This window comes from Astyanax mexicanus, chromosome 22 (assembly GCF_023375975.1).
Source record: "Astyanax mexicanus isolate ESR-SI-001 chromosome 22, AstMex3_surface, whole genome shotgun sequence".
In the NCBI taxonomy this organism is placed as follows: Eukaryota; Metazoa; Chordata; class Actinopteri; order Characiformes; family Acestrorhamphidae; genus Astyanax; species Astyanax mexicanus.
The window spans coordinates 12520314-12546109 of NC_064429.1; the positions used below are offsets into that span (position 1 = coordinate 12520314).

Here is a 25796-nt window from a genome sequence, read left to right on the forward strand (position 1 = left end):
CCTGGGCAGGTGGTGGTGTTGGTTGTGGGCGGTGAGGTCCGGGGCTGTCTGAGAGGTTCGCACTGGTTGAAAACCGAAGCCCCCGGGTCCTCCTCGCCCTGCCGGCCGGGGTAAGCGTCTCCCACGCCGGGGGGGCAGCCGGCCTTCCCCCGGGTCCTCTCCGCTCCGGGAGCGCGGTCAAAGCTCTCCGCCATGGCCGAGCTGAGAGCGAGCAGAGGCGGACACAGCTCACACGATCATCCGCCGGACCCGAGTCTGGTCAGATTAATCGCTTAAAGCTGATCGAGTCCGGTGTGTGTGATATCTCGGGCGCGCGGGCGGCGGGGTCACAGCGCGGGGACGGAGATCTTATTTATTTACTGAATATTCCGGTTACCAATCTGGACTACAAACACCTCCCAGCGCTTCTTCTGGAGCCGCGGAGTTTCTGCAGACCCGCCGCACAGCAGCGCCACCTGCTGCTGGAGCCCTGCCGACAACTGCAGCCGCTCTTCACCATAAACACACTAATAAACACACATTTAAACACTGTATATAACTTAACATTTAAGCACTAATATATAACTAATAGCAGTTTCTGAATCAGTTTCTCTGATTTTTCTATTTATAGGTTTATGTTTGAGTCAAATGAACATTGTTGTGTTATTCTATAAACTACAGACAACATTTCTCCCAAATTCCAAATAAAAAGATTATAATTTAGAGCATTTATTTGCTTTCAGACCTCAAATAATGCAAAAAAAACAAGTTTAAAGGCTTATTTCACCCAAATATTACTACTTTAGCTAACAGCTTTTTTTGGTGTGTGTTTTTTCTTTTTTACTAGTTTTTTTGAGGGATGTTTTTGGCAGGGGTGTTTTATTTTATTTTTATTTTTTGGTGGTGTGTATTGTTGGAGGTGGGGATTACCCTCTCACACCCTCTCACATCTAAAGACTCGTCAGAGACTTTTTACTCACAGAACAGTCACAGGCTAAGATTTTACAAAGACAGGGGGATCACTAACTGCAGGACTGCAACAAAATTCCTTCTGACATTATTTCCCATTATGAGTGTGGTGGAGTTTACATACAATACATATTATATATTACAATTACAAATAATGTATATATGTGATTTATTTCTCAGAGACTCACAACATATTTGGTTGTATACATTTATTACAGATTGTGAAAATGTGACCAAAATTCAAACTTACTTACAATAAATTCTAAATTGTATATATAATATAATTTTGCTTGATTCCCTATTGATCCAATTTGAAATGGGTGTTGAGATGGGTGTTGAGAAAGGTTCAGGGATCGAAACCGTGTTGGTGCTGGTCGGGAATTATTTTGGAAAGTGGCTCAGCGCTGTCGCGGCCGGGACTTCCATACAGGTCAGAGAAAACAGATCACGAGATCTGTAAAAGAACAGAGAGCAGTGCATCACACAGTGAGCAGCATAGATCATCATAACTGAATAGTCTGATAATAGAAGGAATAAAATATTTGGCAGTAATGAATGTATTATTAAGAGCAATTTATAATACAGAGCTGAGTTTAATACATTCACTGATTATTCCTTTTACTGTCAGACTGATCCAGATCCAATTATCTTCATTCAGTTTACAATAATTATTTACAATATTTATAATATAATTATTCTCCTTTTTAAAGAAAAAAAAATATATACAGCATTTGGAAAAAAATAAAGAGATCTCTTCAGTTTCTGAATCAGTTTCTCTGATTTTGCTATTTATAGGTTTATGTTTGAGTAAAATTAACATTGTTGTTTTATTCTATAAACTACAGACAACATTTCTCTCTAAACTACTGGCATCATGCAAAAGGCTGGATACACCCTGTACAGACCACCGATCCATCAAAGGACAGACAGACACAGACAGAGACGGACCGACACAGACAGACACGGACCGACACAGACAGACACACCAAGAGGCAATTTCAACCAACACCCAATGAAGAAACTCACACAGACACGGGGAGAACCTGTGAATTCCACACAGACCGACAGAAAGAGGCTGAACCACAGATATGTCTCCCTAAAGTAATGTTAGTCTGGTACCATGCAGATACACAAACCATCATTCAGCTTTACAGACGTTTCCTAATCCATCGTTACACCGAGCATTCACAACCACTGATCAGCTGTAGCTTCTAAACCTCTAACTACAGCGTTACACCTGTGATTAGATCAGTGATCATGTTATCAGTGACCCAATACAAACAGGAGAGAGTACAGATGTTAGAAAATCAAATAAATTATATTAATCTTGCTTTATGAACATTTAAACATTTAGAAAATATATCTCTTTAAAAATATATCTCTTTTCTCATAAAATATCATAATCAACAATCATACAGTTTATGCCAATTAATGCACTGAAATTAATCATCTGTATTTAAAATAGGTGCTAAAATATTTGATTATTTTTTAAATACTGTATTTTATTATTGCTGCTGCGTTCTGATGCCTTATTAATATTTATATCCTAATCTCTTAATTCATTGCCCCTTTTTCTTTTGTGAGTATTCCCTTTACTGCAGAAACCCTGTCAATTTCCTCACGGTGTGATTAAAGAAGATTCCTGTCTTATGAATAAAATAAATACTACATTAATGAATACAATGAATAAAATCAGATAAATTGTACTGATTAACAATGAATTGTATTGATTAACTATAAACTGTATTGTGTTCGTTTAATGATAGCTCCTGTTGTTTTTATGGGAAACGCACCCCGGTCCAAATAAACCTCTTTGATCCAGTTAATAGCACTCAGAAAATCGAGTTAAAATTTAGCTTTTGAAGCAAGAGAAAGATAGAGAGAGATAGAGAGAGATAGACAGACAAATAGACAGACAATAATTGTCTAGCTATATCTATCTGTCTGTCTATCTCTGTCTATCTCTAAATCTTTAAAACAGACAGATCTTCAGACTGCATCTTCAGTCAGTCTTTGTTCTGGTCCTGGATTGGAGGTAGTATTTCCGTTCTTATGATTTTCTTACTGGCTGATCTGTTCCAGAACTCCCTCATTCTTCTCTTCAGCTTCACGATTTTCTCTGCTCCGACCAAACAACCAACCACCACCAGAACCAGCACCACCACCACTATCCACACCGGAACACCAGCTGCTGGACGTTCTGGGCACACACAGGTCAGACATTCTGCAACACACACACACACACACACACACACACACACACACACACAATAAATACAGTGAGTGTTATAAACACTGCCTGCAGTATTAATAAATAATACAGGTTTTTGTGAACGCTGTTCTGTGAGCTGAGATACGTACTGTGATAGTCAGCACTGCTGTGGTTCTGGGAGTGCTCATGTTCCGGACCCAGTGCTTCAGACCCATTTCCACCATCTGATACACACACCAACATTATATCACCACACAGAATCTGAACATGAACATTACCTTACATCATTCTGAACACTGATAATCACTTACCCAAAATCCGCAGATTCACATCCGTTATCTGTATATCTGTTACCGGAACGTTAACAGATATACATTCTGAAAGAGAGAATAAGAAAAATATACTGTTAACACCATATTCTGTGTATAGCTGGACAGAGCATCGTCTCTCTAAAGTGAAGCCACCACAGGTCGGGCGCCCCCTGCTGTTCGGTTGCAGAAAGCTGTGTAACTCCACCCATCCCCATAGGTTTTAATGGCAAAACAGAACAACTTTCAATCACGTTTTTTTCTAATATACTGTAATTCTACCTCCATTATTTAAATGCAGCAGCTAGTGTAACCTCTGCTTATATTGTTACATTTTATATCCCCACAGGATTTGTTTTTAAAAATGTTATTCAGCTCTATTTAGAAAAGGTGTGGTTATTGTTAAAGGGCGAAGTTACACCTAGCCAGGGTGGGACCAGTGAATGTGTGAGCTCTTTGGAGGCAGTCCTCAGGGGCGGGGTTATTTAAATGAGAAGGCGGGTCTCTCCACAGTCTTTCTCCCTCCTCTGGTCTCTACTGCGCAGACTCTGGTATCAGGATCAACAACATGGACGAAGATTTTACCTTTATTTTTATTTAATGAACGGAAACGGAGACACGGCGTCCATCTTTTTTACAGTCTCTGGTTAACACCATCAACATTCCTCATCCATTCCTTAAAAGCTTTAGAAACTCTACACTCCACCCATCCTGACACTGAGTACTAAATATACAATTCTCTCAGCCAGGGTGCCCTCTGGCTTCATTGGGGGTGCCGTCAAAATATTTTTTACCAAAAAAATGCAGCTCATTGGACAATTTATCAATCATGCAGTCAGCGCGTGAATACAGTGTGTCCCAAATCAGGGACAGGATACTCTGGAGGACGTGGTGGACAGAGGTAGTCCACATACCAAACTGAACAGAGATGGAGTCGAGCAGCTGTGACTCAACCAGCCTTTAAATGCGGCACTAGAGCTGCACAATATTGGAAAAAAAATACATTGCAAATGTTCTTTTTTTCATCAATATATATCGCGATATTAAACAATGCAGGGCCCATGACGTCACCAGCCCTGCCCCCACCCGCACACTGTCTCCCGTCCGGACCAATCAAGAGCTGAGTCAGTGCCGAGCTCTCAAAACCCGAGAAAACAGTAAAACAACAGTAATCGGCCCTTTAATCAGCATTTAAATGTCTTTTTAAAGGTAAATAAGAGCGTTTGTTTTTCTGGGATTAAAAGTGTGAATTCAGCTGTAACTGGAAATATCTGCACTGATAAACTGTGATGGACTGAGGAGCACAGCTTTCCAAACATGCTCACGTTTACAAGCATGTGCCCAACCATGTGGATGGAGGCCATGCAGTTACTTCGTGTTTACTCCTCAGATCTAAACTCACACTCTGTGGATCAGGGCAGGTTTAAGGTGTTTGCCTGTATGTTGTTCAGTGAACATTCAGACAGCAGCACATTTTCTGACCTTATATCTTAAAGAAATACTGACACACAATCTTTAATAAAAAAATTTGTCATATCCTGAGAGCTCCATTGTGTAGATGACTAAATGACTAAACTCTGAGCTGATTCCATTTGGGCTGCTGCTGATGCTGTAGCATTATCGAGTAGCATCACAGCGCTAACGCTCGGAGGAAAGCGCAGCGACTCTGTTCTGATACATCAGCTCACAGACGCAGCCTTGTGCTGATCCACATCACCCTAGGAGTGATGAGGGGAAAGAGAGAGCGCAATCTACTGTACCCACCCAGAGAGAGCAAGGACAACTGTGCTCTCTGAGAGCTCCGGCAGCTGATGGGAAGCTGCATGACCAGGATTTGAACTATTAATCTCCCCATCGTAGTGACAGCGCTTTAGACTGCTGGACCACTCAGAGCCCCTTATCTGCCTTATTTTATTCTGAATGAAGTCAGACAGCATTAAATCAGCATGTTTCTCACTGAGGGAATTTACTGTTACAGTTACAGTTCGTCCACTTGCACTTAAGCCCTAACGCCTCCCATTCTTTTCATTGGAGAGAGCCGCTGCATGCCGCAGTGCATGCTGGGATGGGTTGGGTTGAAGGCAGCCCCACCCTCCGGTGAAAAAATTCAGCAGAGCTCAAATTTCAATTAATTCAAATTAATATTCAAATTAATCCGGCCACTCCAGCCAATCAGAAAACAGCAGGCCGTAAGTTAGGAGCATTTTACACACTGCCCTACTGAGGAGAGCTGAGAGTGATACAGCATAAGATCACTAAAACAGGTCAGTGATACTCCAGAAGCAGCTGTAACACATTTAACATTTACCCTCTTTATTATGCAGTGAAATAAATGGGTGTTTCTGGTTCGTTATCGCCTCAGAGAGGGCAGGTAGTTAGTTGATTAGGTGATGTGTAATTTGTAAAAACGAATGACTGTAATTTAATACTAAACCTGCAGGGAAAACACTGCTAAACTGAGACACACTTTTTCTTATTATCTGCATTTTAAAGCTCCAACACATCCAACATCCAACACTGCTCAACATCACACCGCTCAACACTACACTGCTCAACATCACACTGCTCAACACCACGCCGCTCAACATCACACTGCTCAACATCACACAGCTCAACATCACGCTGCTGCTCTACATCACGCTGCTCAACACCACACCGCTCAACACCACACCGCTCAACACCACACCGCTCAACACCACACCGCTCAATATCACGCCGCTCAACATCACGCTGCTCAACACTACGCTGCTCAACACCACACCGCTCAATATCATGCTGCTCAACACTACACTGCTCAATATCATGCTGCTCAACACTACACTGCTCAACATCACGCTGCTCAACATCACGCTGCTCAACATCACGCCGCTCAACATCACACTGCTCAACACTACACTGCTCAACATGAACCGGAGTTCACTGGTGTTGTGCAGAATCCAGTCCGGGGTCATTTCCAGACTTCAGTTAAGCATTAGCTTAAAGTTAGCATTTTTCTGATTACTACCCTTAAATGATCTTGAAATTCAGAGGATCCAGTGATATTTAGGAAGTCAATGTACACAGAATAAAACGTACAGGGTTCTGAACATATTTATTTACCACAGAATGTGACAGAGGCCAGTTTTTGAAAAGCTCATTCAAATTCGCTGTTTACTTGGACGGCTTAGACATGGAACCCCAAATACGGGCATAATCAACATGACTACAAAATGACAACACTTCTTCAGTGGTCTATTACATTATTTAAATGTATTTCTCAGTTGAGAAACACTAAGATTTGTAGAACATATTTTTCACTATTTTCTTTTTATTATCCAGGCCTGTAAATATAGATTTTTAAAAATTCCATGACTTTTCAGTTACACTTACCAATGATGATGGACAGAATGATCAGCACACCCAAAATCATGCTGCTGAACTTCATGACTGACCTACACACACACACACACACACACACACACTTATTACTGTCCAAGAAAACAGAGATAAATGAGACACTGCATATTATATACTATATACTGTAATATTAATTCTAATTACAAAACAAATATTGTTTATGTTATAGTAAAGAGGCAACAGTATACGTTGTTTTGGTATAATAAACGTCTCAGAAACGATCAGAGCATTTCTTAACTGTCCTAAATTATTAATTAAAAGTCGTAATAAAAGAATAATATACAGTCATCATTTATAAATTATACAAATAAATCAATTTAGTATGGCTGGACCCGAATATTCGGGTATTCAGATATTCGTTCGTTGAGTAGGTATTCGGTTTTTAATTTTGGTATTCGGATATTCGTTTTTTTTCTCCTTTCCAGAGTTCCACCTCACTCTAACCACTTCTGTTCTCGCGGGTCCCGTCAGAATATCTTGCGCGCGGGACAGAACTGAACTGTTATTGGCTGGAGCGGGAGTTTAATCCAGACGATGCGGGAGCAAATTAATAAATAGTTAAGAAAACTGTAATAATTGTAAAAAAAAAAAAACCTAAAGAAAACTCTCAACGCGCAGGATGGACCGACACACACACGCACACACCGATGGTGTTTGGACTGGGGTAAGGAACGGGACCACACTATTCAGCGCTGCTGTTTTAATAAATATATAAGTAAATTTGAAGCATTAAATGTAGTTTATTTAATTTATATTAGGAACGTGGGGCGGGAGCGGCAGAAATGTGTATGTGGCGGGCGGGCGCGGGATTAAAAGAAGCAATTTTTTTGCGGCGCGGTAACGAGACAGAAACGCGGGAGCGTGGAAGAGTGGGTTTAAAAATCAGTCTCGCGCAGACCTCTATTATACATGATAAAAAAAATGCAGGCTCTTCGAAACTGATTTATATAATAAAACGTAAGGGGTAATGTGGCAACAGTAGGGGCTAAATCGGTTACAAAAGCCTGGCCTACAAAAATGATGTCTGAACGAATTTCCTCTTATCTAATATAATTTAAAATGGTTTAAAAATGTAAAATAATTTCTAAGCAAACGAAATATTTAATATTGAGCTTATAGCCCAAGTGCAAATAATACGGCTATGCCCTGCACAATCCTTAAACCGAAATAGACCAAGTACAATAACGTCATTAACAATGACTTTCCTCTACTCTAATATAATTTAACATGGTTTAAAAATATAAAATAATTTCTAAACAAACGAAATATTTAATATTGAGCTTATAGCCCAAGTGCAAAAATACAAAATCAGTAATATGCCCTGCACAATCCTTTAACCGAAATAGACCAAGTACAGTTTACAATGACTGTCCTCTAATATAATCAACAATGTTTAAGAATATAAAATACTTCCTGAACAAACGTTTTTTTTGTTTGTTTTTTTAAGCAAATAGCCTAAGTGTGAAACCCAAACAGCAATTTACTGGGCTGGCTTGCGCAGTGGAGAAACCGTGCAGCAGCAGCCTCGGTGTGGGGCAGCAGAAATTCCGGGATGAAAACACAAAGAAATCTGGGCTAAAAACACAGAAAAAATATGGGGTGAAAGCACAAAAATCCGGGATAAAAACACCAAAAATCCGGGGTGAATATGTCTCGTCGGTCAGAGCAAATTGAACATTTTTCAGTGGATTAAAGGGGCCGTGATTTGCTTTTTTTTTTTTTTACACCTCTTTTTTTAAAAACGAATATTCGAATATCCGGAGCTCTAAAAACGCTATTCGGGCCAGCCCTACAATTTAGTGACCGTATGAGGTATATAGTGTTGTTCTGTATTGAAACAGTGATCTCTAGTTGTTTGTTTTTTTATGGAGATGCTTTATGAGTACGAATTAAAACTTAAGAATATTTGCAGATGTACAAATTATCATTATAATTACTATTATTATTTTTAGTATTATTATTATTATTATTATTATTATTGAAATTATCAGTGTTTTGTCATATTGCCAAGAATTTCATCACCATCACCACCACATCACAAAAATAGGCTTAAATAGCATGCTATTTTTAGGGCCATATTGCCAAACCCCAAAACACAAAATAAGAACAAATCTGAATAAAAATGGCATAGCTGTAGGATGTTATATAATTACAGTATGTTTTTTTTATGTTTACAGTCTGAACATCAGTAAGAGCACTACAGTGTAAATGTAGTTTACAGTATGAGCACTAAAAAAAAATATTCATATAATAATTTAGTATTTCCCCACAATCTGTAATAAGCAAATATATAGTGTATAATTATCATTCATTATCATTATTATGAAACTGGTTACTGTGGTAACCCTACATTATATACATTCACTGCTGGAGTCCCCTCAATAACATTTCCTTTTATAGAAACACGTTACAGTCAGTGCTACTATTAGATATATCTACATATACAGTTTACTATTAAAACAATCAGAACTGTCTCCAGACTCACACTGAATCTCACTAGAAGCCGCTTTAAACGGACCCAAAACTAGACTAGCTAACTATGATAAGCTAAGCTAAGCTAACGGTATCTGTGCTTCGATTCCGTTAGCATTAACTTGCTAGCTTTGTTGATTGTGGCACTTCACTGAGTTTAAACAGTTTAAAGTGGTATAACAGTGTAAGTTACACTCAGCAGAGTGTACACTACACCCCTCACTCACACACTCACTATTACTACACATATTCACTTTTACACTAATAAAAACCCGGTGTTCTGACGACCTGTTCTGACGATTTGTCCTACCTTGTCGAAACGTCCTACCGTGGCGCAGAATGATAGATTATATCTGTCGATTTATGCTACTTTGTCGAAAAATACTACCGCGCGTGTTTTGTGTTTCACTTTCTATTTGATAATACTCCTTTCATTAAAACTATAGGTAGGATAATTCGATAGCCTAATTATAATCATAAAACAGTACTCCCTTCATTAAAACTATAGGTAGGATAATTTGATAGCCTAATTATGATCATAAAACAGTACTCCTTTCATTAAAACTATAGGTAGGATAATTCGATAGCCTAATTATAATCATAAAACAGTACTCCCTTCATTAAAACTATAGGTAGGATAATTTGATAGCCTAATTATGATCATAAAACAGTACTCCCTTCATTAAAACTATAGGTAGGATAATTTGATAGCCTAATTATGATCATAAAAGAGTACTCCCTTCATTAAAACCATATGTAGGATAATTTGATAGCCTAATTATGATCATAAAACAGTACTCCTTTCATTAAAACTATAGGTAGGATAATTCGATAGCCTAATTATAATCATAAAACAGTACTCCCTTCATTAAAACTATAGGTAGGATAATTTGATAGCCTAATTATAATCATAAAACAGTACTCCCTTCATTAAAACCATAGGTAGGATAATTTGATAGCCTAATTATAATCATAAAACAGTACTCCCTTCATTAAAACCATAGGTAGGATAATTTGATAGCCTTAATATGATCATAAAACAGTACTCCTTTCATTAAAACCATAGGTAGGATAATTTGATAGCCTTAATATGATCATAAAACAGTACTCCTTTCATTAAAACTATAGGTAGGATAATTCGATAGCCTAATTATAATCATAAAACAGTACTCCCTTCATTAAAACTATAGGTAGGATAATTTGATAGCCTAATTATGATCATAAAACAGTACTCCCTTCATTAAAACTATAGGTAGGATAACTTGATAGCCTAATTATAATCATAAAACAGTACTCCCTTCATTAAAACTATAGGTAGGATAATTCGATAGCCTTAATATGATCATAAAACAGTACTCCCTTCATTAAAACCATAAGTAGGATAATTCGATAGCCTTAATATGATCATAAAACAGTACTCCCTTCATTAAAACTATAGGTAGGATAATTTGATAGCCTAATTATAATCATAAAACAGTACTCCTTTCATTAAAACCATAGGTAGGATAATTTGATAGCCTTAAAATGATCATAAAACAGTACTTACTCCCTTCATTAAAACTATAGGTAGGATAATTCGATAGCAGAAATAACCACAATCGGATGACCTGATGGGAGTTGATTAAGGTTCACTGTGATTTTACTGAATCCCCAAAGTTTTTTTTTCTCATGGTTTGCTAATACTTTTACTAATTAAGTTGAACATTGCATTGTAATCCAATAACACACATTTTTATAAACATATTATACAGTGTACTTAGATTTTACATTTTAAAACAAACAGTGCAAAGTGCAGCTTAATCCAGGAAAAAATACATTCAGGTTATTTGTTAACTGTACACTTTCTACAGTGGTAGTTGGCGGAAATCTCTTTACTATATTGGACACATTCAAAATGTGCCCAGCGACTGCACACATCACACTGCACCTAAAAAAAAAAAAAAAATCAAATTGATATCCATTAACAATGTGTGACAAATAGGAAAAAGAAAACATTAAAAACGATTATATTTACTTATTTATTTTATTGTAACTCATTAACAATGAGAGTACTGCATACTTGCAGACATGTAAATATTTACCATTTCAGTCATGCTCTTGTCTCCATCCCCTTCCAGCATAGAGCAAACTGTGCAGTAGTCCTCTGCATTGCCTTGAAGCAAATTCATTTTCATTATTTTTTTTTTGCACAAAAAGAAAAATGCTACTGCAATGACAATGTTACATGACTGCAGTGACCCTGAAATGGTGGTGTTAGTTTGTGTTGTTCTGATGTGAGTGGATCAGACACAGCAGTGCTGCTGGAGTGTTTAAATAGAACTGCGTCACTGTTGGACTGAGAATAATACATCAACCAGAAACATCCAGCCAACAGTGTCATGTTTGCACTGATCAAGGACTAGAGCACATGTGTCAAACACAAGGCCCGCGGGCCAAATGTGGCCCGCCACGTCTTTTTATGTGGCCCGCGAGAGCTTGTAAGATCTTAGTGTCTATAATAAATAGGTCAGAAGCGTTCTTTGACCAAAAAATACATTTCCCACAATGCTTGTCGATTGTATTACCCGCAAAGTTACGGCTTTCTGCCACTACACGGCAGTGTAGTCATTGATGTGGAAACCCTGCCGGAGGGAAGGCGTAACTTCGCGGGTGGAATTGAGACATATAGATGTTTATCCCATAATGTCCAGAAAAAGAGAAGTTGATGCAGACTGTTGGGAAAATCCGCACTACCCTTTACAGCGCCATTTCCAGTGCGTTCCCCCTGAATTCTTTTAAATGGTTGAGATGAGTAGAGAAGTCAAGAGGAGTCAGGATACCAAGTTTTCAGCAAATTTAACAGTTTATTTCAGAAGATCTTCCGGGAACAATGCTCCGCTCAGAGAGTCAAGGAGAATGTTCTAACACAAAAAGACATACACCATATTATATAGATCATCCCACTATGGTGTGAGTGAAGAAGGTTGAACAGCCCCCCCCTGGTCCCATAAACTGTGTCCTATCTTGACATGACGCCATGCCTGCCTGTCACCTGCGTCTTCAGTATAATAAATCTATTGTCCTCCCGCCTGGTTCTGGCAACATAATTTCAGTAGAAGTTCCCTCCTTATCTTTGGTCTGAGGGGACGGGTCAACCTCCCTCACTCTCAAGGTCTAACTAACCACAGATGGCTACACATGTGTTGTGAAACATTCTTGTGCAAACTCAAATAAACTACATTTGTTATATGATTCTAAAGAGTACTGTGTCCGTTAACATATGATCACCAACATGAATAAAGATTACAAAGTGCTAAATAATTCCCTTTTGAATACAGGTAACATATTGATTGATTAACATATTGAGTAAACCTTATTAAAATCACTAATGGATTATACTGATTGGTTTTTCATTAAGTATTTTGTATGATTATAGGACAACAATGTTTTAACCCTTAATTGATAGTTTCCATGATTATAAGACAATGTTTTAACCTTTAAATTCTCAACAAGACGGACGGCTGTGCTTCAAGGCGAAAGACCGGTATGCCTTTTGTGTTACGAAGAGTGTTACTGACCAAAATAAACGCTTTTTAGGAGAGATATAAGTTCTGTGTAAATATTTATAAGACAATACCTGACATCTGTTTTAATGACGTTAATAAACATCACTGTGACAGCGCTAGTCGCAGTTTCACCGCAGCAAAGTACGAGGACGTGAATCACTTATCTAACCAGCCTTTACTGATTTCTGCCCTCAATAACCCTTTCAATAACCTCCAATAGCCTTTAATAGTCTTCAGTATCCTTCAACAGTCTAACCTTGCAGCCGTGGTGTGTCCACTAAACTCCGTAGTTATAAACATCCTGAGGTTAGCAGCGCGATAACTGACCTGTTTATAATGTAATCCCAGCAGTGACTCATGCTCTAAACGGCTGCTGTTAGCTGATTGGGCTGAAAGATGAACTGTAGAGAGCTGTATTATTCGGTTACAAAAATCTTTATTTCATACACAGAAGAACTTAAAAATTTTAAAAACGCTCCAGACTGGCTGAGCTGAGCCCTGTAGCCCGTGGCTGGGCTGTAGCTCTGACTCAGTAAAGACTGCGGACTTGTGGTGCTGCTGCTGCAGCTCCCACTAGTGGTTGGATGAGGAACTGCTAAATCTGAGGAAATGCTATGTTCTTAACAGCTCACAATTTTTGATTTTATATTTATTAAGCCTTATTTCAGTTAATAATTTCAAAGTTAATATAACTTGATGTCATTTCTATTCACTTGAATAGTTTGGTTCTTGATTGATGGAGTTTTTGGATTTCATGACATGACAAATTAAAAGGATTTATGTTAATAGAGCAACAAGCAAACATTTTTTCCATGCAACTGTAATATTTGATTGAATAAATAATATATTGAGAGTTATTTAACATTAAGGAGTAATTACATTCATTTACATATATTACATTTGGTTACATTTTATTACATTTATAAGTTACATCTGGCCCTCGGAGGACAGCCAATATGCCAATGTGGCCCTCGGCCAAAATGAGTTTGACACCCCTGGACTAGAGGAACACAAACTGTGCAGCTATTATCTCTAACTTTACATTAACAAGGTAGACCTACCAGTTAGAAATTAATAATAGAGTGGACAGTGAATGGACAGTGTTCGAAAACAACAGCAACACTGTAGTGTCTCACCCACATGTACCAGTACAACACACACTGAAAGAACTGTGAGTATTTTATGGTTGTATTTCACTGATGACAAGCATCACTACACAATTTGATTCATACATAAAATACTATATCACCTAACCAAAATTGATTCATAGAGCATAGGTGAGAGACAAAATATAATGTACGATATGGTAATAATGGCCACTGCTACACAACTCACCTTTACGTTCAAGCAATGAACAGGCTATCCCCATTCGGGCGGTGCTAATAGCTGCTTGTGTTGTCTGCACATTGTCGATAGCTCCAGTAGAAAGAAAATCTTCTGCGAACTGCAATATTATTTACAAACCTTTTAAACCATACACCAATTGGCCTGAAGATATTTATGTGAACAAAAGCTGAAAAAGTTAACATACCTTTAGCACTAAAACGCCACAGCTGCTCGCATCTTGCTGTGGGTTGTGTTTCAATACTGTTGTTCGCCATTCAGCGCTGTGATCTTGGTGTCCAATCATCTTTAAAAAATTCCTATTTGGCCCAAAACATAATATTTGCAATCAGAACGCGTATGTTTCTTTGTAAAAAAGATGAAATAGGTTTCTTAATAAGAAGCTTACCTCCAGTTCCGCAAAATCTTTCTCTCATATAATCCCTCATTTCCCATGGGGTCAATGATGGAGAGGATCTTTCTTGACATGCTGACAATCTAAAAAAAATTAATGTAAATACTTTGGTTTAACAGTGATTTTCTGTTAATTTTTTTTCCCAAATACAATCCTATTTCCAAAAAAAGTAACACAAAAAAATGTACAAAAGCTGAATAATTCTAAAAACACTCGGTGGAAAAAATTATTTGATTTGAAAGGTCAGTAAGATGACTGAGTATATTATGTGTCTCCCCGTCCTTAGTTCCCAAATGATTAACACAGTGGTGAACATTTTTTTTTTTTAATTTGTTGCTTGTATTAAATTTAAAACAATGCATTTTCATGCATTGATATGATATGGTTTAAATAAATTTAACATTATTACATCCTGCATTTATTTATATTGTGTACAAAAATGGTTCTTTACCTCAAACAAATCTTTCTTTAAGATTGTCCAATGTATTTTACGTACACACAGTATTACTCAGATCACTGTTCATTCCAAAATATTTCAGTGTTTAACCCCTTTAAAAATACCCTTGTTGGTGAAATAGGAACTAAGAATTAAATGCTTGAATTTGATTTTATGAACTTCAGTGTTTTCCACTGTAGTATGCATTGAAATATATATCCTGACAATATATTGTGACCCATAACTGGAAATGAACAAAGCAACATTACTGGAAATATGTAATTTTAAGAACACACACCACAAGAATCCAATGTCCTCCGGTATTGACAGGGCACAGCCATGTGTCCTCAACTGGGAACTTCATCTGCGTTTAAGTTTTCAACAGAAAATATTGGTTATGGTTCTAAATGGGTTAAGTAATCACCAGAACTTTATGTGTAAATGCATTACCTTTCTGAGACATCGAAACTGTCCAGCAGCTAAAGAAGAAGCAACCACTGCACACAGCTGATATACAGGCGTCTGTAAAACAGCAACCAGCAATTAGTATGATAAGAACATATCAAAGAATCTCAAAATAACTACATCCTTAAACCCTACTTGCCTTATGTTGTTCAATCAGATGGTTCAGGTATGCATCAATCACCTATATTCACACAATAATTGTTAATAAACAAATAAACAATTTGTTTATAAAAAAAATCTCTCTAAGGATTTTGTTCCAACTGCCTGGCCTCTTTGAATAGTTTGATCCAGCAGCAAAAGTGTCCAGCCAGTTGGAACTAAATCCTGAGAAGGACTAATTAAACTTTATTTATTTCTAATTCTTACTTCATCAGCGACCCATTCGGTCCCTTGCAGTGTTCTAAAAGAAGAATCATACAATTTGTATGGCCCGGCAACTGCTTCCACCTGATTGTTGTCCTTTGAAGACCAGAGTCTCATTACTGAAAATAAATATGTAAACATTAGCATCACCATATCAGTTATATACTAGGGCTGGGGCGACGCGTCGACATAATCGACGTCATCGATTACAAAAATACATCGATTTGCATAACGTGCGTCGGCGCGTCGTAAACATGGCGGCGCCTGTGGAGAGCATTAGAGGTTAGATCGGCCCAAAAATTCCAACTGGCTGTTTTCGGGCTGTTTTAATGAGCGAAATATGATCAGAATTATGTTAATTAACAGGGTAACATAGAAGCATAGAACTATTATTTAATTAAAATGATTTTTAAGAACAGCTAAACACAGTTCTGCAAGTCAAACGCGGAGGAGTTCACGTGCGAGAGACACAGAGAGAGACAGAGAGAGAGAGAGAGAGAGAGAGAGAGATTTGCTTGTTCTGGTGAGAGCTCCATTCATAATTCTGCAGCTCCCTCAGTGTTTTCTGCCGTATTTTGCGGCTAGCGCGAGCGCTTACAACTGACACCGCGGACCGCGAGGTGCCGCCGCGTTTGTGCCGAATCCGACTCTCTGCTGAATCTGACTCCCGCTTCGCGGACAGAATCGGCACAACACCCCCGCTGTAGAACTGCGGTAGTGAAAACAGCGCTTATAAATAAATTAGTTTAGTTTCACTTTCAGTTTTCGTTATTTTTTTTTTTATAAAAATATAATTAAAAAACAGACGCCTACATCTCGGACTATTTTCTGGAGCCCGGGTCGGATTTACGGGCGGGCCTCGGGTCATGTCGGGTTCGGGCAGAGAATCTAAGCTCTAGAGAGCTTGGACTCCGGAGAGCAATCTCCAGCTACAAAAAAACGCCAGCGGGCATCTAAAGTTTGGGAGCATTTCACGCAAAAGGGCAATAATGTGGTCCTCTGCCATACGTGCAAAAGGAGCACTTGAAGCGCAAACATCCAGGAGCACTATGTCAACAGGGTCACACAGTAAGTTACCGTTTACATCAGGGTCTCCGCGGGTGTCCTTAAAAAGACTTAAGGCTGTCTACCAAAGGTTTTAAACCTGCCACAGGCAGAAATTATACATTTTGGTTTATATTTGTGCATGGCATTTCGCAGTTTCCAGAAACAGTAGCATTATTCATAAGTTCAGGTGTTTAGCTAAGCTAGCTGCCTTAAGTTATTTTAGCTAGCGCCGTCGGCGCTGCGGTGTCACACCGTTTTCTGTCACCGTCGGAATTTTGTGACCAGTGCTCACGGTTATGAGCGTTCATTGGCAAAACGGAAGCTTTCTATACCTACACCTTACCCTCAGCCCTAAACTGAACCGTTTTGGCCAGTCGGGGTAAACATTAGAAACGAACACGTTTCGAATCGGCCAGTGCACCGGTCTGCTGAGAACTACTTGCCAGTGGTCACAAAATCTAGCGGTCACAGAAAACAGTGCAACACACGGTTGTGGTGTATGGGAGCTTATCCATTTTTAGCGTTATAGATCTAAACAACGTGCTGTACATGTAAGTGATTATAAGTGTGGGGTTTGGTTTAGTAGGCTTGTGTTGTTGTTGTTGTTGTTATTATATATAAATATAGTAATTTATCGTTTGCTTTAAAACGTAACATAATTATTTAAATATGTTTCTCAATGAATAGATTAGTCGACTAATCGAAAAAAATAATCGTTAGAATAATCGTTTAAAAAATAATCGTTAGGGACAGCCCTATTATATACTGATAAACAAGGCTAAAACAGGGCAAAATAAAACAAACAGTGTAAAACAAACAGGCCAACAGGCCTCATGCAAACAAAAAAAGCAAAAATAAATGGGATGGACATGATAACCTAAACAATGATTGTTATTTAACAAATATGTTTAAAGGAATCATCTAGGACTGTGGGAGAATCAATGGAAAGTAGTGTGCATAGCCTAATTCATAAGATGTTAGGTGTAAAAATCCAACCTAGGGGCTGGAGAAGAATTCCTTCGATACATCAAATACCTTGCATTTTCATAGGTTATTTTGTCCACCCTAAAATGTGAAATGGCAAGATTAAGACCAACAGTTCAAACACAGCCAGGGGGCTTATAGAAAGAAGAAGAAGAAGAAGAAAACAGTTTATCATGGGCAAACCTCCATGAACAAAAATGTTCTGGGTTAGACCAAACTGGTAACAAACGGACCAACAGGTCAAAATCTGAACTTTGTAACTATGCCACCTTCTTCTTGAATGCTTCTTTCAGTGTTTGATGAGCTCTTCATTGCAGGCTTTTCAGTTACTGAAGTTGTTTCAGTGTTTGATGAGCTCTTTGTTGCAGGCTTTTCAGTTACTGTGGTTGTTTGCACATGTTTTTTGACATCAGCTTGTTTTGAAGCTAAACGTATAACTGAGCACCGTTGTACATTTGGGTCTGTGTACTCTTCTGAACTCTTCTTCTTGGAAGAAGACTGCTGAGGACAAGGAGAGAAGATGCTGCTGCTACTGTCGGCTGCCTGGCTTCTTCTATATGGTTTTAGATGGCCAATGTTGTATTTGTTTTTCAGGATGGCTCCTTCAGGGTTTTTTTAATGTGACAAGTTTGCCACGGACTGACTGGATAACATATGGACCAGAGAAATCCGGTTCTATTCTTCCGCCTTTCCTTCCTCGCTTCCTCATATTCAGTAGAAGTACTTCATCCCCATCATTATACTCAACATTTTGGTATTTCTTCTGCACTTTTCTGGCATATGCTTCTTTTTGTTTTTCTTGAGACTTACGTATGTTATCTTCTGCTGTTTTTTTAACAGCTTCCGATGTTTTTTGTTTTGAATCAAGAAACTCGCTGTATCCTCCTTCAGGGAGAATAATCTTGGAAAGCTAAATTGAAAAACAGTCAGCAAATGTTACCCCAATTAGTGAATACAGTAGACCAGAGTAAACTGCCTTATCCAAACTGCCTGCATCAGTTAAACATTAGTTTGAGCAGAGAGAGAGAGAGAGAGACAGAGAGAGAGAGAGAGAGACAGAGAGAGAGAGAGAGAGAGAGACAGACAAGCCCCAGTTTCAGGTGTTTTTGTTCATCCTTCCTCTGTGAAAAGACAGCTGAATGTTATGGGTCTAGAAGGATGTGTTTCAGTCATAAAGCCCTCAATGAGAAAGGAAGATACAGACACAAAACAAGGAAGGTAGGAAGGTTCTGGTGTTCTCAGTATAATGTACTCACCACTCCAGAGTCCAGACCTCAACACTGTTACATGTTATTTAGGATTATGATGGTAAGAAGAAAATTATCAACAGACTTCCAAGACTGTCATCTGAGAAACTAATAGAGAGTCATAATTTTATTACAATTGTAAAGACAAAAACATACTTACTGGCACTTCAACAGGAACCTCTGAAGGGAACACTGCCTCCCTCCCATACATCAAAAGAAACGGGGAGAATTTTGTGGTAGTGTGCACTTTAGACCGCAATGAAAACAGGGTGGCATCCAGATAGACATTCCAATCGTTTTGCTGGTCATTGACCAATTTTTTAAGGGCTCTAAAATGCAAAAATATAATTAATTAAAAAAATTGCTTCGTAAACCAAATTACCAATAAATAATAGCTAATGCCAGTATATATAAGTGGTTCCCAATATCCACCATGTGGAATACCAGTGACGTTTTGGCTACATCTCTGAAATGAATCTTCATTTCATTCATTCCATTAACTATCTGTACAGACACTATATGTCCAGGACATGACCAAACATTTATTTTACTTAATATTTTACTCTTTATCATGAATTAGTTATGATACAGAGTAATGTGTTGTTCCCTGGTCCCACTTGCATATCACTTTTTCAACTTAAATTGACGATTTATTAGACTAGTAGTTTATCCTGTGCTGAAAGCTGAATGAAGTGTGACTGCTGTTAAAGTATGAAGGGGTGCTTAACTGTACAAAAGTTAGGGGAACAAATGATCTATATTAATTTGCTAAAGGAAATGCATTGCTTGCTGGAAAAGAATGAAATCATCAAGTTTATGCACAAAAAAACACCATGTGACATGTTTTAGAGCAATGCTTTTATGCATTTCCAAATCAGAAAAAGTTGGGAAAGTGTGGAAAATGCAAACAAACAATCCAGTGTTTTTTACATGTCCCTTTATTTCATTGCAGACAACTTATTTGTTAATATACTTCAAATACTGTATTATAGGCCTATAGCACATCCTTAAAGTTGGCACAGTGAAGCATTTACTACTTTGTAGTGCCCTTCTCACGATGATCATAATTGGTTTAGGCACCAAGGATATCAAACAACGAAGAAATATTTCGTTATTTTACAAAATTGTATTGCTGTACTATCCCAACCTTTTAGGATTGTGTTGAAGGCCTAAAATCTAAAACTAATGTATGACATGCAATTAACATGAAGTTGATCAGACAAAACAGGAAATATGTTGAGTCCACACTGTCTGCAATGCCATTAACAATGTAAGGGACACTGTTTTGTATTACATGCATTTGCCACTTTCCATAAGGCACTATATAGGGTGTGGTTGAATTGGCTTTGCCTTGCAAGCATTGTAATAAATACAAAAATATACCTTTTTATATTGTCATTAGTCTTCTCATCCAGGCCATTTGTTTGTGGATGATAGGCTGCTGTTACGCTCCTTTGGATGTGTAGCAATTCACAAAGCCTATGGTTAAGCTTTAAAAAGATATGATTATTGTAATCAAATATATTTATAAAAACATTCAATTTGCATGCAAAATAAATACACAATCATCACAAGCATAGTGTCAAGACAGCAACTATGAATCCTAATAAACAGAGGGCTCAAAAGTTTTCCAGTTTAATGATTACGCTTACATCATTAACAAATTCCCGTCCCTGATCTGAAAGGATGCGCTTTGGACAGCCATGTCTATAAATGATAGAACAAAGATTTCTACCCACTTCAGCTGCAGATTTAGTTTTCAAAGGAAAGGCCTCTACCCATTTTGAGAAATAATCTGTAACTGTCAAAATGTATTGAAAGCCATCTGAAGTTTTTGGTAATGGTCCTGTTAGGTCTATCCCAATGAGCTCCCAGACCGCAGACACCTACAAAGCAAAAAACAAATAAGCTATAATTAAAGACAGATATATAGATACTTTATTGATCCCAAAGGAAATTTAGCAGCCAGTAGCAGTTACAAAACACAGTAGAAAAACAATAGGTGTAGTACAATAAGAGAGCACAGTAAGGGATATAAGACTCTAAACTAAAATTCAAAACTGAGACTTAAAAATATATACATAAATATATAAATACAAAAACTATACATAAAGTATGGAAGTAATCAGTTGTAGATATGAGGTAGTGCAGTAGAAAAATAAAAGTAGGGCTGGTCACTATATTTCTTACATAATTATTTTTTTGATCATGGACATTGTTGATTACAAAAAGAGCACAATCAATCATATCTAGTTGGAATTTGTGCAGTTCAGGATATAACATGTTGAATAAAATGGAAGGAGAGTATTTGCTTGTCTTTTAATTTTTCTCACTTTCAGAAAAAAAGAATGACACTGTGTCAGAATTATTTAAGAACCATGACATTATATTTTGATCGATTTACTTGGCTTTATTTCATTAGACTGTTTAAGTTAAGGAGAAGGTAAGGAGGAGTTTGAATTAGTCACTGGAAACATGACACTGTTGCAGTCCAAAAAAAAACATGCAACCTCAAACCAGTAACTTTAAAGGAGATGGCAAAAGTTTGTAGCTTATAATGAATATTTAAGTTGATATACGGAGGTTTTACTAAATATTTCGCAGTAATTTCATTGCTCCACTGGTTAGGACATTTCATAAAATGCAAAAGACAGCTTATGTGCTGAAACCATAAATGAGAAAATTGATGCAGGAGCATGTATTATGGCTTTATTTTTCATTGGCATTATGAGTTTCTACCATAATTGAATAGTGTTGCAACGTCTATATTGTGCAGCTCAGTTCACTACATTTTCAACATGCAATGAGAGAAAACTCTCTTTTTGGTTTAACTTGGTAAAAGCAATCACAACCACATGCGAATTATTCAGTACAAAAACACAATTATTTACCTTAATGCACTGTAGTGGTTGTGCAGCGGTCAAAGGCTTTCCAATTTTCTGGCATTTATCACATTCCAGTACCTTTAAGATGAACCCAATTAAAATCCAAACAGCTTGCAATTATTTGAAAATACAGTAATTGGTTAAAAAAACTAACAAATGAGAAAAAAAATACATACCCAGTTGTCAATGTCGATTGACATTCCATGCCAGTAAAATCTGGAACACATGGCTGTCCGTGTTTTTAAGATTCCTGAATGTCCACCCATGGGAGAGGAATGAAACTCCTGGAACAGCAACATGGCTTCTTCTTTGGTTTTAATAACCCTTCTTTGATTCCCAAAAAACAGATCTCCATCTACATAATACAATTAAATACTTTATTAGATTATCAATGAGATTTTACAGTCCTACCTATGGTTTTAATGAAGGGAGTACTGTTTTATGATCATATTAAGGCTATCAAATTATCCTACCTATGGTTTTAATGAAGGGAGTACTGTTTTATGATCATATTAAGGCTATCAAATTATCCTACCTATGGTTTTAATGAAGGGAGTACTGTTTTATGATCATATTAAGGCTATCAAATTATCCTACCTATGGTTTTAATGAAGGGAGTACTGTTTTATGATTATAATTAGGCTATCAAATTATCCTACCTATAGTTTTAATGAAGGGAGTACTGTTTTATGATCATAATTAGGCTATCAAATTATCCTACCTATAGTTTTAATGAAGGGAGTACTGTTTTATGATCATATTAAGGCTATCAAATTATCCTACCTATGGTTTTAATGAAGGGAGTACTGTTTTATGATCATAATTAGGCTATCGAATTATCCTACCTATAGTTTTAATGAAAGGAGTACTGTTTTATGATCATAATTAGGCTATCAAATTATCCTACCTATGGTTTTAATGAAGGGAGTACTGTTTTATGATCATAATTAGGCTATCAAATTATCCTACCTATGGTTTTAATGAAGGGAGTACTGTTTTATGATCATAATTAGGCTATCAAATTATCCTACCTATAGTTTTAATGAAGGGAGTACTGTTTTATGATCATATTAAGGCTATCAAATTATCCTACCTATGGTTTTAATGAAGGGAGTACTGTTTTATGATCATATTAAGGCTATCAAATTATCCTACCTATAGTTTTAATGAAGGGAGTACTGTTTTATGATCATAATTAGGCTATCAAATTATCCTACCTATGGTTTTAATGAAGGGAGTACTGTTTTATGATCATAATTAGGCTATCAAATTATCCTACCTATGGTTTTAATGAAGGGAGTACTGTTTTATGATCATAATTAGGCTATCAAATTATCCTACCTATGGTTTTAATGAAGGGAGTACTGTTTTATGATTATAATTAGGCTATCAAATTATCCTACCTATAGTTTTAATGAAGGGAGTACTGTTTTATGATCATATTAAGGCTATCAAATTATCCTACCTATAGTTTTAATGAAGGGAGTACTCTTTTATGATCATAATTAGGCTATCAAATTATCCTACCTATAGTTTTAATGAAGGGAGTACTGTTTTATGATCATAATTAGGCTATCGAATTATCCTACCTATGGTTTTAATGAAAGGAGTACTGTTTTATGATTATAATTAGGCTATCGAATTATCCTACCTATAGTTTTAATGAAAGGAGTACTGTTTTATGATCATATTAAGGCTATCAAATTATCCTACCTATAGTTTTAATGAAGGGAGTACTGTTTTATGATCATAATTAGGCTATCGAATTATCCTACCTATGGTTTTAATGAAAGGAGTACTGTTTTATGATTATAATTAGGCTATCGAATTATCCTACCTATGGTTTTAATGAAAGGAGTACTGTTTTATGATTATAATTAGGCTATCAAATTATCCTACCTATAGTTTTAATGAAGGGAGTACTGTTTTATGATCATAATTAGGCTATCGAATTATCCTACCTATAGTTTTAATGAAGGAAGTACTGTTTTATGATCATAATTAGGCTATCGAATTATCCTACCTATAGTTTTAATGAAGGGAGTACTGTTTTTGCTTGTAATTCTGAATTCTGAACATAATCACCATATATATGCTATACATCTGAGTGTGTGTGTGGGTGAGAGAGAGAGCAAAAAGGAGATCATAAAAAGAGAGATGCTTATACAAACTAACCCTTTATCTGAAAATTGGAGTCATATCTCAGAAGGTTCTGCCGCTGTGATTTGTCAAAGTCTGATGGGTATGATCCCGAAGACAGAAGATTGTATACTGTTTCCCACTTCTTTTCCATGGCTATCACGGAAGATGGATGGAAGAAAAGGGTCAATTTAAAGTCCAAAACAATTTCAAAAAGCACTGATAATACCACTCTATTATAATAGAAATATATATATATATATATATATACACACACAAATATATGCACATATATATTTACACACACACACACACACACACACACACACACACACACACACACACACAGACATATATATATATATATATATATTATACTATATTACTGTATATTAAGTATTCATGGTTTGGCCTGTTTAAGTTTCAGTTTCGTAGACAATAGGCTCAACTAACCGTGTCTAGAAGGCTAGCTTTAATTCACTCGGCTAGCTAACTTCTGTGTACATTTATCAGGCTAAAAGACAAGTCTTAACTCCAGACTAATGTACCTGTATTTGCTCAAAAGCCCTAAAACAGCCTCTGAATATATTTGTGCTCTTGAGCCCACCAAATTAATGAGGTAAGGCTCGTAGTTACACGTGGGTAAGCGCAAACTACCGAAACCACCGTGAGTAACGTTAACGTTACAAACATTGAATAGTTTTGAACTTAACCGCACCATTTTTAACCACTCAAGGTATTTTTTTCTTCTATGTACACGTTTAAAACACTCCTGCAGACATTAACATGACGCCTAGTTCATATAGTAAGCTTAAAGCAAACAATGAACATTAAATAGACGTTAAAACATTATAAAGATCAAGTTAACTCACCGTACTTATATCCAGGTAGGATAAAATTATGGGCGTACCCGAAAACCATCGTCATTTGACGTAAAAATGATGTGCGCATGCGCAGTAAGCCTCGGTAGGACCACTCGATGGGTAGGATGAAATGATAGAACACCTGGGCTGTCTGAGAGGTTCGCACTGGTTGAAGACCGAAGCCCCCGGGTCCTCCTCGCCCTGCCGGCCGGGGTAAGCGTCTCTCACGCCGGGGGGGCAGCCGGCCTTCCCCCGGGTCCTCTCCGCTCCGGGAGCGCGGTCAAAGCTCTCCGCCATGGCCGAGCTGAGAGCGAGCAGAGGCGGACACAGCTCACACGATCATCCGCCGGACCCGAGTCTGGTCAGATTAATCGATTAAAGCTGATCGAGTCCGGTGTGTGTGCTATCTCGGGCGCGCGGGCGGCGGGGTCACAGCGGGGGGCCGGAGATCTTATTTATTTACTGAATATTCCGGTTACAGATCCAATCTGGACTACAAACACCTCCCAGCGCTTCTTCTGGAGCCGCGGAGCTTCTGCAGACCCGCCGAACAGCAGCGCCACCTACTGCTGGAGCCCTGCCGACAACTGCAGCCGCTCTTTACCATAAAACACACTAAAAACACACATTTACTAATATATAACTTAACATTTAAACACTAATATATTACTTATAGCAGTTTCTGAATCAGTTTCTCTGATTTTGCTATTTATAGGTTTATGTTTGAGTAAAATGAACATTGTTGTTT

General features: G+C 37.5%; 2 protein-coding genes and 1 long non-coding RNA gene across 11 annotated transcripts in view; 1 reads left to right on the top strand and 2 right to left on the bottom strand.

Annotated features, from left to right (window-relative positions):
- paip1 (poly(A) binding protein interacting protein 1) overlaps nt 1-25345 on the bottom strand; it is a 67420-nt gene extending 42075 nt beyond the window's left edge. For all 3 annotated transcript variants that reach the window (XM_049470712.1, XM_049470713.1, XM_049470714.1), the window contains exons 1-2: nt 25207-25345; nt 2-55 (exon numbers count right to left, since the gene is read on the bottom strand). In XM_049470712.1, coding sequence (XP_049326669.1) covers nt 2-55; nt 25207-25345 — 193 coding nt within the window. The remainder of the gene's footprint in view (nt 1; nt 56-25206) is intronic.
- LOC125787000 (uncharacterized) lies at nt 1-25559 on the top strand. The gene is made up of 2 exons (XR_007428956.1): nt 1-55; nt 25207-25559. It is a non-coding gene; the product is annotated as an uncharacterized LOC125787000 (long non-coding RNA).
- On the bottom strand, nt 10948-25200 carry LOC125786998 (sentrin-specific protease 2-like). 7 transcript variants are annotated; one of them, XM_049470719.1, is made up of 16 exons: nt 25058-25200; nt 24222-24341; nt 22223-22401; nt 22053-22124; nt 20545-21047; nt 19322-19490; nt 19171-19194; nt 15887-16002; nt 15660-15701; nt 15506-15577; nt 15354-15419; nt 14614-14702; nt 14413-14524; nt 14217-14325; nt 11418-11488; nt 10948-11263 (listed from the first exon to the last, which is right to left on the bottom strand). In XM_049470719.1, coding segments are annotated over exons 6-16 (807 nt in total). In that variant the 5' UTR covers nt 19323-19490; nt 20545-21047; nt 22053-22124; nt 22223-22401; nt 24222-24341; nt 25058-25200; the 3' UTR covers nt 10948-11158. The 7 variants fall into 7 exon arrangements, with proteins under 7 accessions (XP_049326676.1, XP_049326679.1, XP_049326675.1 ...); XM_049470722.1 differs by lacking the exon at nt 19171-19194 and adding an exon at nt 17927-17995 and having other exon boundaries at nt 25058-25199; XM_049470718.1 differs by having other exon boundaries at nt 18184-19490.
- Nucleotides 25560-25796: the final 237 nt, after the last annotated feature.